Source organism: Catharus ustulatus, chromosome 2 (assembly GCF_009819885.2).
Source record: "Catharus ustulatus isolate bCatUst1 chromosome 2, bCatUst1.pri.v2, whole genome shotgun sequence".
NCBI lineage: Eukaryota > Metazoa > Chordata > Aves > Passeriformes > Turdidae > Catharus > Catharus ustulatus.
In genome coordinates this window covers 124344030-124361392 of record NC_046222.1, presented here as the reverse complement: position 1 = coordinate 124361392, position 17363 = coordinate 124344030, and the positions used below count along the sequence as shown (strand labels likewise).

The following is a 17363-nucleotide window of genomic DNA, read 5'->3' as shown; positions in this document are numbered from 1 at the left end:
TGGGCTCTGGTACTCCCAGTGAATTGGATCAAACAGTGCCTGTGGATCAAACATTCCTGTGTAAGATGGGCCCAGCACTGAGGATGTTTTGCAAAGGTTTAAAGCAGTCACATCCAACACAAATATGTTTACAAAGCTAGCATATAGCCAGCCTTACAAAAAGTATTATTTTAATAAAAATAGAGCACATTCTTAAAATAAAAAGCAGACAGTCTTGCACACTAATGGTGGTAAAGGCAACTGAGTGCACAGCATCACTGTCCAGGCAGGCAGCACACGGCGTTGGCATTACGGGCGTGCATTTAATTGTCACAAAAACAAGGGTTCTTCCAGAAGAGGTGCAAAGCTGCCAAACTCAGACTAGAATTCAAACAAGAAACAAGGGTTGAAAGGCTCCCCGCCCCATCCTTAGTCTGAAATGTCAAGTGTCTCAAAGGAAAACACGCAGCCACTCGGGCAGAGTTCAGAGGAGTTCTGTAAGGCTTCACTCTCCAGACTGCAGTTACTCCAACCACCCCCTTCCCAGGCACCAGCTACAGTCCAAATTCCATGTCATCAACCCCCTCAGTCACTGTTCTCCTTCTACCTGAGCTGGGGGCGCTGGTTTGCCGTTCAGAGCCATCTGCTGGGGTGGCAGGTGCCCTGGGGGTGGCACAGGCGTGGTCTTTAACTTCTTGGTGTCCACTTTGGAAGGATGATCTTCCTCTTCCTCATCTGAATCTTGCAAGCCATACTTGGAAAAGTGTGCTACCTGTGTTAAGGAGAAGGACAAACATGTCACAGCTTGGAAGTGAAATTTCTGGAAGGCCTGGGCAGGTGTACCTGTGCCCCCTGTCCAGGTATCCTAACACACAACTCTTGGGACATCTGCAACAAATCCAGCCTCTCTACAGACCAAAACCATCTGCTCTAGGCAGGGCTGGGGCCACAGGTGTCACCACAGAACTGCAGACTGGTTTGGGCTGGGAGGAACCTTAAAGCTCATTCACTCCATGGACAGGGGCACCTTCCATTAGTCCAGGCTGCTCCAAGCCCCACCCAACCCGACCTCCAACACTCCCAGGAATGAGGAGCTGCTTTGGTGAGGACAGTTCTCACCAGAGCCAGCTGTCCAAAGCTGCCAAATTGCAGAATCACTGGGCTGGAAGAGACCTCCAAGATCATCAAGTCCAACCCATGCCCTAACACCTCAACCAGACCATGGCACCAAGTGCCACACCCAGTCTTTTGTTAAACACATCCAGGGATGGTGACTCCACCATCTCCCACAGGCAAAGCCTCGTTGCTTCTTCTGGACATTCTCAAGGGTCTCAATGTCCTCCCTGAACTGAGGGGCCAGAACCGGACACAGCACTGGAGGTGTGGCCTCACCTGTTCCTGCTGGCCACACCATTCCTGATCCAGGCCAGGTGCCATTGGCCTCCTTGGCCACCAGGGCTCACTGCTGGCTCACGTTCAGCCAGCTGGCAGCCAGCACCCCCAGGTCCCTTTGTGCCTGGGCACTGGAAATGAGCTGAATGCCAAACCCTGAGGAGCCTGCAGCCCCGGGGCAGGGGGATGGCCTCACCTTGAAGACCCAGGAGCCGGTCTCGGGCCGGTACTCCTTGAAGCGCGCGCCCTGCCGGCGGGACACGGCCTCCAGCCGGCCCTCGTAGTTCATCTCCGCCAGCCGCTCGGGGCTCTTGATCAGGCACCGCGACGTCTTGTCCGTGGGCCACACCCCGTCCAGGGTCACCTCAGCTCGCCTGCAAGGGGACAGGGGGCTGAGGGACACGGCCATGGAGCACAGCACAGCTCCCCAGGCATGGATCACAGGACAGCTCCCCAGGCAGGGCAGCACAGCATAGCCTCTAGGCAGGGAAACTCAGAGCAGCTTTTAAACCCGATCTGTGCTTCAGAAACTTGCAAGTAACTCAATTAACACTGTAAACTGAAAGCACCGTTTGGATTTGTCTCTTTGGTGCAACCTGCAAACACAGTAGCCTGTCAGGATTTTCAACATCATCCTGATCTAACACTTACCTGTTTAACCCTTCCCCAATGGGAGGTTTTCTCTCGTCGTCAGGGTACACAATAACTTCTTTTCTCCGGATATGTACGATCTCATCGAGGTTTAAGTTTGTTAGATTTACTTCTCCTTCAAAGTAAATTGATCCATAACCTGCAAAACAACCCAAGAGGACACAATTGCCTGTGAAGAATCATGTGCCAGAGAGCCCACAATCCTGCTCTGTTCCTCCTGTCCTCCCCACCCAGTCCCATCTCCTGAGCAAAGTGAGATCTCTTTTCTCCTGAGGAAATTCCAGAGGAACATTATCATCTGTGACACTGGTACTGAAGGCTGGCAGAGCTGGGGGTGACACCTGGGCAGGAGAAGCTCCAGGGAGAGCTCAGAGCCCTGCCACAGCCTGAAGGGGCTCCAGGAGAGCTGAGAGGGACTGGGGACAAGGGAGGGAGGGACAGCACACAGGGAATGGCTCCCAGTGCCAGAGGGCAGGGCTGGGTGGGATCTTGGGCAGGAATTGTTCCCTGGCAGGGTGGGATCTTGGGCAGGGTGGGCAGGGCTGGCACAGCTGTGGCTGCCCCTGGATCCCTGGCAGTGCCCAAGGCCAGGTTGGACACTGGGGCTGGAGCAGCCTGGGACAGTAGGAGGTGTCCCTGCCCACGGAACGAGATGAGCTTTAATGCCCCTTCCAAACCACATCAGTCTGTGACACCTGGATTGATTTTACCCTAAAAATGCTGATGCAAACTGCTCCCAAAGCAAGGGCAGTGGTGCCAGTCAGAGGAGGTCTGGATGAGGCCCTGCAGCTCCCAGAGCCCCGGGTCAGGGCAGCCCCAGGAGGGGCAGTGGCTCACCCCTGCGGCCGATGGTGAAGTCTGTCACGATACATTCCTTCCTGTCGTTGGTCAGCCGCGCCAGCTCCTCCAGGGACGGGATGGTGTAGTAGCCAGCTCGTGTCAGAACAATGCCTGCAACACAGCATTCCCTGAGGACAGGGCTGGCACCAAGCTATCCACATTCCCACACTGCCACCCAGAACAGCTGGCAGCCTCACAGGGACTGACAATCAGTAACCAACAGACACCAGCACTCCTTCCAAACCAATGGCTCTGGCAGGTTCTGACAGACAGCAGCAGGGTGCAAACAGCAGGGGAAGGTGCACAGGGAAAAGAAAAATTGCAAATGCAATTTGCAATCAACACTTGAAAGAAACACTGTCCCAGCTTTAGTAGCCTGGGCCCTCAGGCACTGCTGACCAAGCTGCAGCTTCTTCTACATTTAACAGCTGCCAATTCTTCTTCATCTATTAACTTGTCTAATGATCTTTCCATTTCCCAAAAGCATTTTGCATCTACAAAATGTCTAGAGACATTTCTTCTGCACACATCACCTGCCAGTTTCATTACATGCCACATAACTGGAAGGATTAACAAATCTTTTCCCTTCACCTTCTCTAGTTTAAAAATCTCCAATGCACACGATATAAAATTAGGGGAAAGCATTTAAATGCTCATTTTAGATAACAGTGATAAAAATAATATATTATTATTTTATATAACTATTATTTCATTATCTGTATAATATTATATATGTAAATATTTAAATTTATATATAAGTATATATGTGATATATTAACACGTATTTATAATAGATATTATATATGCTATATATTAATGCATATCTATAAGATAAATATGTTGCATATATAATTTATATATTTATATAATATATTATTTACATAATATAATATATAACTTATATAATTTTCTATAATTTTATATAAATATATGTTTATAAATAGCACCAATATAAAATATATATTTATGCATTAATATATTATGATAAATTATAATGTGATATAAAATAACAGCAATAGAGTTAGACCAGATTCCTGCACTGGGTAAGAAGACAAGATGCATTCACTGGTGGAAGGAGGAGGGACAGGAGCAGAGGTTGAGGGTGCCAGGGCAGGACAGGAGCAGAGGCTGAGGGTGCCAGGGCAGGACAGGAGCAGAGGCTGAGGGTGTCAGGGCAGGACAGGAGCAGAGACTGAGGGTGCCAGGGCAGGACAGGAGCAGAGGCTGAGGGTGCCAGGGCAGGACAGGAGCAGAGGCTGAGGGTGTCAGGGCAGGACAGGAGCAGAGACTGAGGGTGCCAGGGCAGGACAGGAGCAGAGGCTGAGGGTGCCAGGGCAGGACAGGAGCAGAGGCTGAGGGTGCCAGGGCAGGACAGGAGCAGAAGCTGAGGGTGTCAGGGCAGGACAGGAGCTGAGGGTGTCAGGGCAGGACAGGAGCAGAGGCTGAGGGTGTCAGGGCAGGACAGGAGCAGAGGCTGAGGGTGTCAGGGCAGGACAGGAGCAGGAGCTGAGGGTGCCAGAGCAGGAGCTGAGGGTGTCAGGGCAGGACAGGAGCAGAGGCTGAGGGTGTCAGGGCAGGACAGGAGCAGGAGCTGAGGGTGCCAGGGCAGGACAGGAGCAGGAGCTGAGGGTGTCAGGGCAGGACAGGAGCAGGAGTTGAGGGTGCCAGAGCAGGACAGGCTCTGTCCTGGCAGGCTGACCTGCAGGGTGCAGCTGCTGCCCAGGCTCGGCCTCCTTGTCCCACTCCTCATGCAGAGAGTCCTCCTGGAAGGAGGCGTCCTCGCTGCTGCCCTCCAGCCCGTTGCGCAGCGCCGCGCGCATGTTGAGCGCCACGATGGTGTCGTCCACGGCCGGGGGCTTGTGCCCGCTGCCCTCCAGGCTCTGCGGGATGGGCTTGGCGATGGGGTTGGTGTAAAACCTCGTCACCTCGTGCGGCTCCTCCTCCTCCTCCCGCTCCCCGTCCTGCCTGTGGTTCTCCTCGGGAGGCACCGACAGGAAGAACCTGGCGGAGCAAGGACAGGGTCAGTTATTCGGTTCCTGTGCAGGGCCCGGAGCTGGGCTTGGGTGGCCCCTCAGGCCCCTCCCTGCTCAGGAGACTCCTGTGATTCTGTGATTGAAACTCTGCTCCTTCCACACAGAGAGCAAACAGACCACACGACCTGCAGTGTCAGTGGTAATGCCCCTTCCCTGTGCCACTGAGCCTCCCACTCCAGCAAGGACAGTGGTGGCACTGGGACAGTCCCCACCATGCTGGGACTAAGGCACGTGCCCTGGGCAGGGCTGAGGGCAACAGGGAGCTCAGGCTGGAGAGAAGCCTCAAAAGGAGGTGTAACAGCAACCCCACAGCTCCAAACCCTCTGCTCAAAGGCCTGGGGTGACCTCACTCCCACAGCAGCTCTTAGTTCAGTAGCTTTCAATAAAATCAAAGTAGTGACCTGGGCAGGATTAAAAGAAAACCAAGGCAAAAATCAGAGTTCAACTAAAATATGGCCAGAGGTTTTCCAGAGGAGGTTGGAATTCTGGCTTTTGGCGGGGAGGGGAAGATGTAGCCTTAAAGGTTCCTCACTGTAATCTGTACGAAACACATATGCAGAAAATAGAAATATGAGACATGAGGATCAATGGAGCTCTCTTGCAATTCCAACATCACTGAGGACTGACCAGGAGAGGCTCTTCTCCCCTCAGAGTCAGGTTTAGCACTGCCCCCAAGGAATGTCCTGGTTTCCTGCTCATGCAGGAAGGAGACTCATCCAGAACAGAAGTGCCTGCCCTCCTCTCTGACCCGGTTTTGGGTGGGGTGACCCAGCAGTGCCCACAAGGAACAACACATGGCTAGTCCAGGAGGAAATGCATCTCCCAGCAGGTCAACTGCTTTCAATGAACAGTGAGGTGACATCCCTGAAGAGGTGGCTGCTGCAGAGCAGTAATTCAGGGACAGGCAGAACCAGTCTGCACTCCTGAGGACAAGCCCTGACTCACTCACCTGTCCCCGTTCTCCGGGTACTCCGACGGCGACGCCAGGTCCTCGTTCTCTCGGCTCACGGGGGAGAACAGGTTGCTGCTGCTGAGGTTCTTCAGAACCAGCTTCTTGATGCTCTTCCTGACAACACAGCACACCAAGGAAGGGAAATTTGCATCTATCCACTGCATAAATGGGTATTTTGTACTTAATTCAGGAACCAGTTTTAATACCAGATCCCACACCCAGGACAGATCAAGTCTCCCATAAGAGATCCTAAAATTTTTTGGGGAATTCCATTCAAGACTCTGGTTTATACAGAAGTGTAAAAAGCACAAGTCAGTGAAAGGCTCAAAGCCCAAGTTCAGCAAACCACAGTGTTCTCTGTTTCCCAGATCAGCTCTTCTAGAAGCACAGGAGGTCTGGCCCACAGGTGCAGGCTCATTTTACAGCAGGGTCACTTTTGTGTGTTGCACTTTGTTTTTACTCAACTCCAAATCATTCCAAATCCCTTTTCTATATGACAGCCACTGATGCACATAGAAACTGAACCTAAAGCTTCACTCAGGCAGACCCATGACTAATTTGTCACACAACTATCTGAGGATCTGAAATAGAACCAGGGTTGGGATAAAACCACCAGAAATTTGCCTCCATACTAAGGGCATGAGCAAAGCTGATGATACTCCCAGCTCAACAGCAGGAAGTATTACCCTGTGCAAGCTTTCCTTGTAAGAATTCCTAAATGATTCATAGGAGCTTTGCTCCCACCATGGGCTGACCTCATTTTTCAGCTTATTTGGCCTTAAGAGTTTAAGCTGAACCTTTTTACCTCCTCTACAGAAAACAGTTCTAGTGAAGTCTTACAACTTGTTACAGTTCTAATTGGAACCAGGGCACAAAATAATGAGATTTAGAGTAACACACAGGAGTTTACAGAAGGCTGTCACACAGACAAAAGAGAAGCTCACTTTGGCATGAAGGCTCCATTGGACAGGGAGGGCTCATCATCATCCAGCCCATCGAAGAGCTGGGACTTGGCTGAGCCTGCCGACTGCAGCGCCTTGGGCCGCACTCGGGTGGCAGGGCGGGGGGTCAGCTTGTAGTGGGTGGGGGTGGTCAAGGCCTTCTGGGCTGCTGGGTTGGTTGGCTTCAGCCTCTGCAACAGAAAAAAGCAGGAAATCATGGAATGGTTTGGGCTACAAAGTACCTTAAAGATCATGCACTTCCAACCCCCCTGCCAGGGCAGGGAACTTTCCACTGGAATAAAATCAAGCACTTTGTGTCCTGCAGGGTAAAGAGCCACTGCACCACTGGGAGAGCACAGAGGGCAACTCACCTGGCTGCTCAGGGGGCACTGAACACTGCACACAGACCAAAATAACTTCAACTGTCACCCAAAAAATGAGTTCAGTGCTGATGTGCGCTTACCTCTTCCTTCTTCTTGGGGTCTGACATGGGGTTTCTGAAGAGTGGGGAGTCCCCAAAGGGTGAGTAGGTCAGGCTGTTGAGGTGCTGCTGGAGGACAGCTTGCTGGGCTGCAGAGGCATTGGGGTCTGTCAGAGCTACAAAAGGAGCAGCATTTCAGTTTTAGAGCTCTGGGAACAGAACCAGGGCAGGCACAAACACAGCAGCTCCCAGAGCATCTCCTTCCTCCATCAGAGTGTGCAGCCATATTCACTGAGTGCTCATGGGTGAAAAGCTGAGGGCACAGAGAGCTACAGAGCAGTGGGAAGAGCCTGGCCTGCCAGAATAGTCAACTAACCCAGCTGGCTTCTGAAAGGGTGTGAAGCAGAACTTTGACATTCCTGCTGCCACAACCACACAGGTCTAGAGTCCCCTCTTCAACGGATTTTAAATCTTAAATTTTAAATATCTCTGTCCTTAAGTATTTAATTTTAATTCCTACTGAAATGCCCAAAGACTTCACCCCATGAAACATTCAAGCCACCAAAAGCAGCTTAATTCTAATTCCAACAAAAGCAGGGTGGATGTGGGCATTCCCAAAGAACAACAAAAGCTCTCTCAGAACAACAGCCTATTGTCAGGGTCTGCAGGAAGTCAGGAGAGCTGAAGACAACTGGGACTTGTTTTTGTCCCAATGGCACAGCACTCCTGTTCATAAAGGTCCTCTAGGCTCTCAAATCTGCAAGTACTGAAAAAGCTGCACTTCCCTCAGTTGTTTTTGTGCACATCTATTCTTGCTGCTTCAATGATATGTTACTAATCTTCAAGGAAATGTTACTAATGGGAAACGTTACTAATCTTCAAGACAATGCTCTAAAATAGGTGCAATTGTTGGGCATGTAAAGCCCAGTAACTTGGAATTCCTTTAAAATATACATACAACTAGCAAGAAGAGGGTCACCAACATGGGGTGCACTGTGACAGAAGTGGCCCCAAGGAGATGTAAAAGAGGGTCACCAACATGGGGGGCACTGTGACAGAAGTGGTCCCAAGGAGATGCTCTGTGTGCCCAAGCCCTCGGGAGCCCTGCACCCCTGTGCCAGCCCCATGGACACTCACCTACAGCAGGCTGAGGTGCCCCAAAGCCCAGGGTGGCAGTGGAGGTGTTGAATCCTGGCGCTCCGAAGGCTCCGGTCCCCAGCGTTCCCCCCAGCTTGGGCTGGGTGTTCCCAAACAGGGATGTCTGTCCTGCCCCCAGAGCTGTGACAGGAGAGGGCACTGTCATTTACTGCAGCACTGGGACAAGTTTACAGGCACACAGAGAAGCCATTCCTTACTGCACTGCAGGGAACACTCTGTGCCCATGGGTGCTGCAGGCACTCGAGCCCCTGAGCACAGAGGATCTCACCAGTCCCACCAGTGCTGCCCAGTTCTCTCAGGCCACTTGGCACTGTGCTGCAGAGCTCCCCTTGGAGCTGCCCTGAGCCATCCTCAACATGCCCAGCCTTTCCTAACTCAGCTACAGGCAACACCCAGCGCACCAGCAGTGCAGCCTGGGCGCTGGAGCTGCCCAGAAATGAGCTGGGAAAGTGCTTACCTGTTCCAAACCCCGTTCCAAGTCCAGTGCCCAGAGTCCCAGTTGCAGGCTTATTTCCAAACAAGCTATTTCCAGCAGTGTTGGCACCAAAACCTTCAACAACACAACGAGCAGCTCATCAGGGATGAAATTAAAATCATGTATTTAAATAAATAAGCATCACAGGGTGGAAGAGCCCTGCCAGAATCAAAGCCAAATTTCTCACTGTTTCCAGCAGCAAAGGTTAAACTGACAATCAGCAAAAAGGGACTTCATTGGTAAAAAACATATTTTAGTTGTAAGTACAACATTAAAGCAGCAAAGAAAAATGCTGGTCTGCCTTCTTAAGCTTTTCAGTTTGTTACAAACTTCAAAGTTGCCCTGAAAGACAGAGCTGACATGATGCTGCTCTAAAATGTGCTGGGGTTTTTTGAGTGCCTGGAGGGAACAAACCTCATTTCATCCTGTTTACACCACACACTCATTTCTGTGACCCTCACCACAGAGCAGGGGGAGCTCAGACCTGCACAGCTCAAGGACACAGCTGTAGCTGCAGCAAGGCCACCCCAAGTGTACCACGAGCTCAGTTCTACTGCAGGTGCTGACCCCATGCCATGCTTGGTTAGTACACAAAGCCAGGATTCAAGTGAGAAGCTGCAGGAGTGCAGAAACCCCTTGGAATGCAGCTCCATTCCTCCCTGAAACTGCTGCACAGGCAAACCCAAAGCACACACTGCAAAGGTTGGTGTCCACCAAACAGTGCTAACACACTGGTGGGCCATGGAGATCCTGACCAGCAGAACAAGAACTCAGAAGCACCTCTCACACCCCTGGGAGGTTTGCAGGACTGCTCACCAGTCAAACCCTGCTTGCCAAGGTTGAGAGCACTGAGAACTGCACAGAGCCTGATTTGGGAAAGCTAAAAGATCACCCAGTTCCCTTGAGTTCTTCCCTGTCTACACTGGCAGGCTGGCACAGCAGCCTAAAGGCATGGCAGGCCCCACTGCCCTTAAATAACAACACAAAACAGCACTGCAGGAAAGGGATGGCAGGGTCCAACCCCCTCCTACTCACTCTCAGACAGTTTTGTTGCTCTGAAACCCAGAAGCAATAAAGGCAGAAGAGATCTCAGAGTCCCATGAAAGAAGCTGGCACTCCCTCCAGCCATCCCTACACAGTCACACCCAACATCAGCTCTCCCATCAGAGGCCACCAGGAACACAGCACCAGCTCCTCTGGAGTTTGCTCCTTCACACCACCAAGGACAACAGTAACCACCAGCTCAACTGGAGATGACTCATTTCATCTGCACTGCACTGCAGGAGTTGCCCAAGCCCAGGGATCACAGGTTTTCTGCCAGTTCTCCAAGTGCTCCTGTGCCAACACAGGGTGTTCACAGCCTCCTAACAAACCTCTCTGCTCCTTCTGTGAGTCTTCAACCACAGAATTACAGAATGGTTGGAGCTGGAAGGGCTCTCTGAGCCCCCCCAGGCCCGCCCAGGCAGGGTCACCTGCAGCAGGGACACAGGAACGTGCCCAGGGGGGTTGGGATGTCCCCAGAGAGGCAGAGCCCAGCCCCTCCCTGGGCAGCTGTTCCAGGGCTCTGCCCCTCCATGGAAGGAAGTTCTTCCTCACCTTGGGCTGCAATTGTTGTGTTTTAGTTCCTGCCCATTGCTCCTCGTGCTGGCACCACTGAGCAGAGTCTGGCACCGTCCTGACACCCTTGGAGAGTTCTGTAGGGACTGGTGGGACACTGGTAGGGACTGGTGGGATACTGGTAGGGACTGGTGGATCCCCTCTCAGCTTTCCCTTCTCCAGACTGACCAGGCACAGCTCCCACAGTCTCTCCTCACCAGGGATGCTCCAAACCCCAGATCATCTCTGTGGCCTTCCCTGGACCCTCTCCAGCAGCTCCTGCTCTTCCTTGAGCTGTGGAGCCCAGAACTGAACAGGACACTCAGATGAGGCTCCCTGGAGCTGAGCAGAGGGGCAGGATCCCCTCCCTGTCCTGTTGGGAACGCCCTTGCCAAAGCTCCCCTGGATCCCAGGGGCTCTCCTGGCCATCCCAGGCTGAAAATTCCCTCAAGGACTCACCAAAACAGTGGCACTTGACCATTGAGTGTCAGGGAGCCTCACCAAGAGCACAGGCACAACCCAGCACACTTCAATTCCAACACTACAATATCAGCACATGTTCTCTGCAGTGTGTGCTACACACAGCACAGGTCTAAAGGATGGAAACCACATGTTTTTCCCTGCCCCCAAACTGGAAGGAAGGAAGGAAGGGTTTGCAGGCTGGAAGGGTTGGCTAAGCTCAGGTTTGTTACCGAAGAGGCCCCCGCCCGTGGTGGTACCGAACGAGGGAGCGCTGGTGGTGGTGGCTCCAAATCCAGCAGGCTTGTTCCCAAACAGGGTCTGGAAGGAAAAAACAGCCATTTAGGAACCTGGGATGTGGATACCACAGCAATTGTATTGGTGCTGGGCTGCAGGCAAGGCAGCAGAGCACACTGAGCCCCCAGCCCACACTCCCAAGCCCCCTGCAGGACCCCAGAGGCAGCTGTCAGGGTCAGACTCAAGGGCCTTAAGGGACTTTTCCAATCTCAGTGATCCTGTGATTTTTGCTCCACCTGAACCAAAATGACTGAATATCAAAAACCAAGGTTGGTTTTGCTCCATCACAACTTACAACCTGTGTTTCCAACCCTATGCTGAGGCACCCCTAGGCACTGAGAACCTCAGTATCTGCTGTTGCTTTCATCACTCCACACATCACTTGTTAAAAAATGACTCTACTACACCTGTCTGTGCTCCAGTTTACAGCACACCACCTGACTTTTGTGTCTCAGACATCTTAATTCCCAAGCTAGCACAGCTTCTGTGAAGGTCAGCACCCAGAGCAGGGCTCTGCTTGGAGTTCTCTGTATTACAAAGGCACACACATACCGAACCACCAACACCAAACCCTGTGTTGGCTTGTCCAAAAAGGCCAGTTCCCGTTCCAAATCCAGTCCCAGCATTTGTATTGGCAGCTGTCCCAAAAAGGCCTCCAGGCTGTGAGGGCTGGGTGACCCCAAAGAGACCCTACAAAAAGGAACCAGGTTAAGGTAATGCTCCCAGGCTTTTCCAAGCCCAGCACTGACAACAACAGCTCCAACACACAAAATCAGGCAACAAAACAATGCTACATTTGCCCTGGTGCTGGGGGAAGAGGAGGGGTGAAGAGCATTCCAGAAGCTTTAGTCCTCCTCCAAGAAATTAGTTACAAAAAGGAAATTAAAAAAACAACCCAAAAATTTATGCCCCAAGATTTAAAGGATATTGGAATTTGCTCATTGCTTTGAGCAAGGGAGATGGAAAACAAACATTTCACAGGGTTTTCTGGGACAAGTCACAACAAATTCACACAGAACACAGGATATATGTGTGCCTCTAGTTCTACAGCAAGTTACAATTACACAGAATCTTTCTGTCACAAAAGCCCACAACTGTTGCTCATTTGTCACCAGAAAGGCCAGGACTAGAATTCCCAGAGAAGGTAAATAATGGAATGACATTATCTGTGTGAAAATGACAGGAAGCACTGGAGTTGCTAGAGCAGCTGCTTGAGGAGGTGAGTGGGTATGTGATTGGTGAAGAGCTGACTGCTCTCCAGCTGTCAGGAACAGAGTTGACTGCCAGCAGGATCCTCACCCCAGCACAGCCTCCAGAGCTCAGCATGCTGCTCCTGCCCACTGCAGTGAACGTGAGGAGCATCCCAGTCCTGCAGCCCCTTCCCAGCCCCCTTACCATGGTGTTGGTGTTGGGCTGGCCCAGGGTGCTGGTGCCCCCGAAGGAGAAGCCGGTGTTCTGCGTGGTGGTGGCCTGGCCAAAGGGTTTGTTGAACAGGCTGCTGGTCTGGGACGGCTGCCCAAAGAGCCCCCCGGTGGTGCCGGTGCCAAAGCCGGTGGTACCTGGGACAGCAGTGGGACACCAATGGTCAGAGAGCCTGCACAGCCCACACTCTGCACTCACACAGAACAGGCCACAGAATGTCCTGAGCTGAGAGGGACCCCCAGGGATCACCCAGTCCCAGCCCCCAGCAATCCCAGCCTGGGCATCCCTGGCAGCTCCTGGAGCTCTGTGTCCATTCCCTGGGGAGCCTGGGCAGTGCCCAGCACCTCTGGGGAAGAAGCCTGCCCTGAAATGGCAGCTGAGGCTGCCCTGGGTCCCATCTCTGCCCATCCCACAACCACTGCCATTCCTACAGCCTGGAGGATTTGGATCTGTTTACAGTCAAATGCCACAAACACAAATATCCATTATTAGGAAAAAATCCTTCCCTGGGAGGGTGGGCAGGGCTGGCACAGGGTGCCCAGAGCAGCTGTGGCTGCCCCTGGATCCCTGGCAGTGCCCAAGGCCAGGCTGGACATTGGGGTTGGAGCAGCATGGAACACTGGGAGCCTGCCTATGGTGAGGGTGAGCTTCAAGGTCCCTTCTAACCCAAACCATTCTGGGATTCTATCATCTATTTACATTTCAGTTTGCACCAAAACCTAATAAAAATCCAACTGCTGTTTGAATTTTTTCCAAGGAAAAGTATGGAAACAGGTTCCTATGGCAAGGAGCTCCACCAGTGAATGCTGGCAATACAACCAGCACATCTCCGAGCTCACAGCAGAGTTTCAGCACTTGGCATCACAGAATTTTAAGAGGTTTAACAGAATATTTGCACATGCACTCACAGGAATGCCAGGGCCAGGCAGTACTTACTGGTTCCAAAAGCAGTTTTATTCTGTCCATAGGAAAAGCCTGTATTGGTGGTGGAAGAGCCAAAGAGTCCTGTGGCTGTGCTGGACGTGGCAGTGGAAGAGCCAAACAAGCCAGCAGTTGCTCCTGCTCCTACAGGATTCGTGGGCCCTTTCCTGTTTGCCTGGTAATCTTCCAAACGGAGTTCCTAGAGGAAAATCCAGCTCTTTTCACACAGGGCAGGCCTGTGTCCTTACCACACTCACACAGCACCCAACCTTCACACAGGTGAAGGCTCAAGAAAAACGACAACACCCACAATTTTAAAAATAAGGACACCAAAAATGAGACCTGAACTTAGATCCATGTTTTGGTTTCACTTTGTCTCCCCAGAGCTTTTTCAGCTCTTTTTACAAACGATCTGTTTTGAAGGGTCAAACAAAGCAGCCCTGATGGGTTGAATCCTTGGGAACAGTAGTTTATAATAAACAACTGGGCTGTGCTGGGATCCTGCTGTTATCTCAGCACAGCAGGGCTGTTCCCAACAGGATCTCATGTCCTTCTGACAAGATGGAATTTCAGCTCTTCCAGGGCTGCATTAAGCATTTAAACCCAACTGCAATTAACAGGGCCTTGCATTAATTGTTTCACTTGCCAACACCTCATGTGAGTGGTGCAGATACTGAAGGTTCATTAACATGTTTCCATTAATGAGCACAGACAGTAACTGTGGCCCAGAGAGGCCCAGGGTGAGGCTGGGTGCCCTGCACTGACCTCGAGGGACTTGCTCTCGTACTCCTTCATGGCAGTGATGCACTGGTGCTTGGTGTTGATGTTGGTGCTCACGCCAGACTTCACCATGGTGTCCGTGCCGGTTGGGGGCTGAGGAAGGGAGGAAGGGCAGGTTAAAATCCAGACTGGCTTGGGGGAACACAGCCACAACTCCCTGCACACCCTGGGAAATCCTACAGCTAGCACAGACCTGAGGCTCTGCTCTCAGGTGAGATCTCACAGCAGAGACACCAAGAGCAGCAGGAGCTGGGAGAGCCCAGGGGAGCCAGGAGCTGCTGCAGGGCTGGAGCCCCTCTGGAGCCAGGCTGGGACACCTGGGGGTGACACCTGGGCAGGAGAAGCTCCAGGGAGAGCTCAGAGCCCTGCCAGGGCCTGAAGGGGCTCCAGGAGAGCTGAGAGGGACTGGGGACAAGCAAGGGAGGGACAGCACACAGGGAATGGCTCCCAGTGCCAGAGGGCAGGGCTGGGTGGGATCTGGGGCAGGAATTGTTCCCTGGCAGGGTGGGCAGGGCTGGGTGGGATCTTGGGCAGGAATTGTTCCCTGGCAGGGTGGGCAGGGCTGGCACAGGGTGCCCAGAGCAGCTGTGGCTGCCCCTGGATCCCTGGTAGTGCCCAAGGCCAGGTTGGACATTGGGACAGTGGGAGGTGTCCCTGCCATGGCAGGGGTGGCACTGCATGGGCTGTCCCTCCCAACCCAAACATTGTGTGATTTCATGGTTTTATGATTCCATCATTACAGCTGAGGCCTCACCCAGGTGTGTTCAATGATGATCAGCAGTGGAATTTGCCCCAGGAACACTCAAAACAACTCCCAGCAATTCTGCTTTTGGTTTCACTTTAAAAGCAGTTTATCTCAGCTTCTTACATAAATCCTGGAGCTCTGCATGAATTTCACTATCCCCCCCTTTTTTGACAGTGCTATGAAAGTACAAATCAGCAGCACTGCAAGAGCCCAGGCAGCAGCACAGCTCAACCCCCAAGGCTCAGTCTTACATCAGCTCAGTCCGGAAATGAAGAGGGATGAGATCTGCATGAACAAGTTTTTGGGAAAGGAGTCCCTTTTCCAGCAGGCCCCAGTTACCCAGTTCCTCAAGGCCCCTCTGCTGGGCCACCCTCCAGGTCCAACTGCCACAGAACTTGGCAGCAGTTACTGAATCCTGTCTTAAAGGGGACTCGTCCAGAGGGGGTAGGACCCCACTCCTCTGCTTCCAGCTCCCATTCCCAGAGCCAGGCTGCCTCAGGAGAGCTCTGCTGATTCTGACCCATCCCAAACGTCCCCAACCCTTACTGCTGCCAGCTTTTGCCATAGATCACCTTGAATCCCACAGCACCTGCTGGGAAGGCTCAGCTTTAGGAGCTCCTTTACTCCTTCAGCACTAGCACAGCTCTAAACCCAGCAAGGCTGAAATTCTACAGTGTTTGAGAAGGGATGCTCTCAAATCACAGCAAACACTTGCACACGAACTCATCTTTGCACCTCAGTGACCAAGACATCACACAAATAACTGCAAAGCTGTTCTCACAGTGAATGGGCTGGATTGAGAAGAAAAAGCAGAACTTACATTAAATTTAATAGTTGTGCCAGTTGGAGCAGCAGTAAAGCTGGTTGGGCCAAAGAGAGAGCCAGATGTGCTCCCAAAGGGGTTGGAAGTGGTGTTGGTGGTCCCAAAGAGCCCCCCACTGCTGGTGCTCGTACCAAAGTCTGAATAAAGCATAAAACAACAACATCAGTATAAAAACTAACTCCAAGTTTAAAACTTCAACCCTAGAAACTGGTTTGGAAATGGAAAAAACAGCTGGGAAAAATAATTTGACAGCAAAGCTGGAAGATGCTGGTGCTGTTAATGCAGTCCTCTGCTGCAGAAGTGTCCCTAACTCAGCACCCCAGAAACACCAGACAGACCACAGCAGCCAGTTTCCTTCAAATCCTGACTAGTAGGAAGAAAATAACATAATAATTTTATGATAAAGAGAATCAGTAAGGCTCCTTTTATTTTTCAGAAGGGACTGCAAGCAGTTGCTTTTGCCTTGTGGAATTACAGAAGAGTTTAACAGCATTCCCTGTCTTCTCCTGCCACAGACAAACCCAACTGTAACTGCTCTGCCACAGGATAAAAACCTAAACTCAAACAGCACCAAAATAAAAACTTCCAGCCAACCACCTCTGGCAATTTACTTTAAAACTGAGGGCTAGGATCACAGCTACAGACTGAGGGGCATGTGGGCTCCCCCTGGCTGTGTGGGCACAGGGATGTCACTGTATCACCCTGAGCCTGTCCCACCCCCAGGTACCCCCAGCTCCCACTGCTGGCCCACAAGAGCAGAGGGGTGCCAGCTGCACTCACTTCCAAACCCAGCTGGCTTGTTCTGTGCAAAGGCATTGTTCTGGGACGAGAAGAGGCTCCCACCAGTGCTGGTGGTTCCGAAGAGGCTGTTTGACGTGCCAGTGGATGTTCCAAAGCCAAAGCCAGTGCTGGTGGAGGAGGTGGCTGGCTGGTTGAACGTGGTTGACCCAAAGAGCCCTCCTGCAGACAGAAAGAGGCTGTTAATTCTGCTGAGGATTCCTTGTTTTGGGGGTTCCCCCTTGCCCCCTCCCTCCCCTCTCAGCAGCACCTGGCTTTGTCTGCGTGCTCCCGAAGAGGCTGCCGGTGTTGTTGGCGGAGCCGAAGGCCGATGTCCCGAAGGCTCCCCCGCTGGTGGTACCGAAGCCAGCATCTGCAAGCACAGCCTGGTGAGCCCTCCAACAGCCACACCGGGACAGCCTGAGCTCCACAAACCCCCACTGCACACACCTCCTCCTTCCTCGTCATCCCAACACACCCAGCACTGCTTTGTTCCAGCCCCAAAACCCCCAGGCACAGCACCTGCCCTCAGCACTGCATTTTCACTCTTCCTACAGCAGGAGTTCCACAGCAGACACAGAATCCTGCTTGTCTGACCAAACTAAAAGCTTGGGGTGCAGCCTCAGGCTCCTGAGCCTCATCCAAGCCAGCTGGAGTGCCCAGCAGCTCCCTCATTTCATCCCACAGGGGATCACCACCCC

General features: G+C 52.2%; 1 protein-coding gene across 1 annotated transcript in view; it reads right to left on the bottom strand.

Annotated features, from left to right (window-relative positions):
• NUP98 (nucleoporin 98 and 96 precursor) overlaps window positions 1–17363 on the bottom strand; it is a 35373-nt gene that overhangs the window by 14522 nt on the left and 3488 nt on the right. Inside the window, exons 3-20 of the mRNA XM_033052027.1 lie at window positions 16934–17035; window positions 16666–16845; window positions 15883–16022; window positions 14303–14410; window positions 13553–13736; window positions 12590–12753; window positions 11747–11884; window positions 11131–11218; window positions 8825–8917; window positions 8347–8487; window positions 7252–7385; window positions 6792–6979; window positions 5845–5961; window positions 4562–4863; window positions 2860–2973; window positions 2023–2161; window positions 1568–1745; window positions 587–751 (exon numbers count right to left, since the gene is read on the bottom strand). Coding sequence (XP_032907918.1) covers window positions 587–751; window positions 1568–1745; window positions 2023–2161; window positions 2860–2973; window positions 4562–4863; window positions 5845–5961; window positions 6792–6979; window positions 7252–7385; window positions 8347–8487; window positions 8825–8917; window positions 11131–11218; window positions 11747–11884; window positions 12590–12753; window positions 13553–13736; window positions 14303–14410; window positions 15883–16022; window positions 16666–16845; window positions 16934–17035 — 2675 coding nt within the window. The remainder of the gene's footprint in view (window positions 1–586; window positions 752–1567; window positions 1746–2022; window positions 2162–2859; window positions 2974–4561; window positions 4864–5844; window positions 5962–6791; window positions 6980–7251; window positions 7386–8346; window positions 8488–8824; window positions 8918–11130; window positions 11219–11746; window positions 11885–12589; window positions 12754–13552; window positions 13737–14302; window positions 14411–15882; window positions 16023–16665; window positions 16846–16933; window positions 17036–17363) is intronic.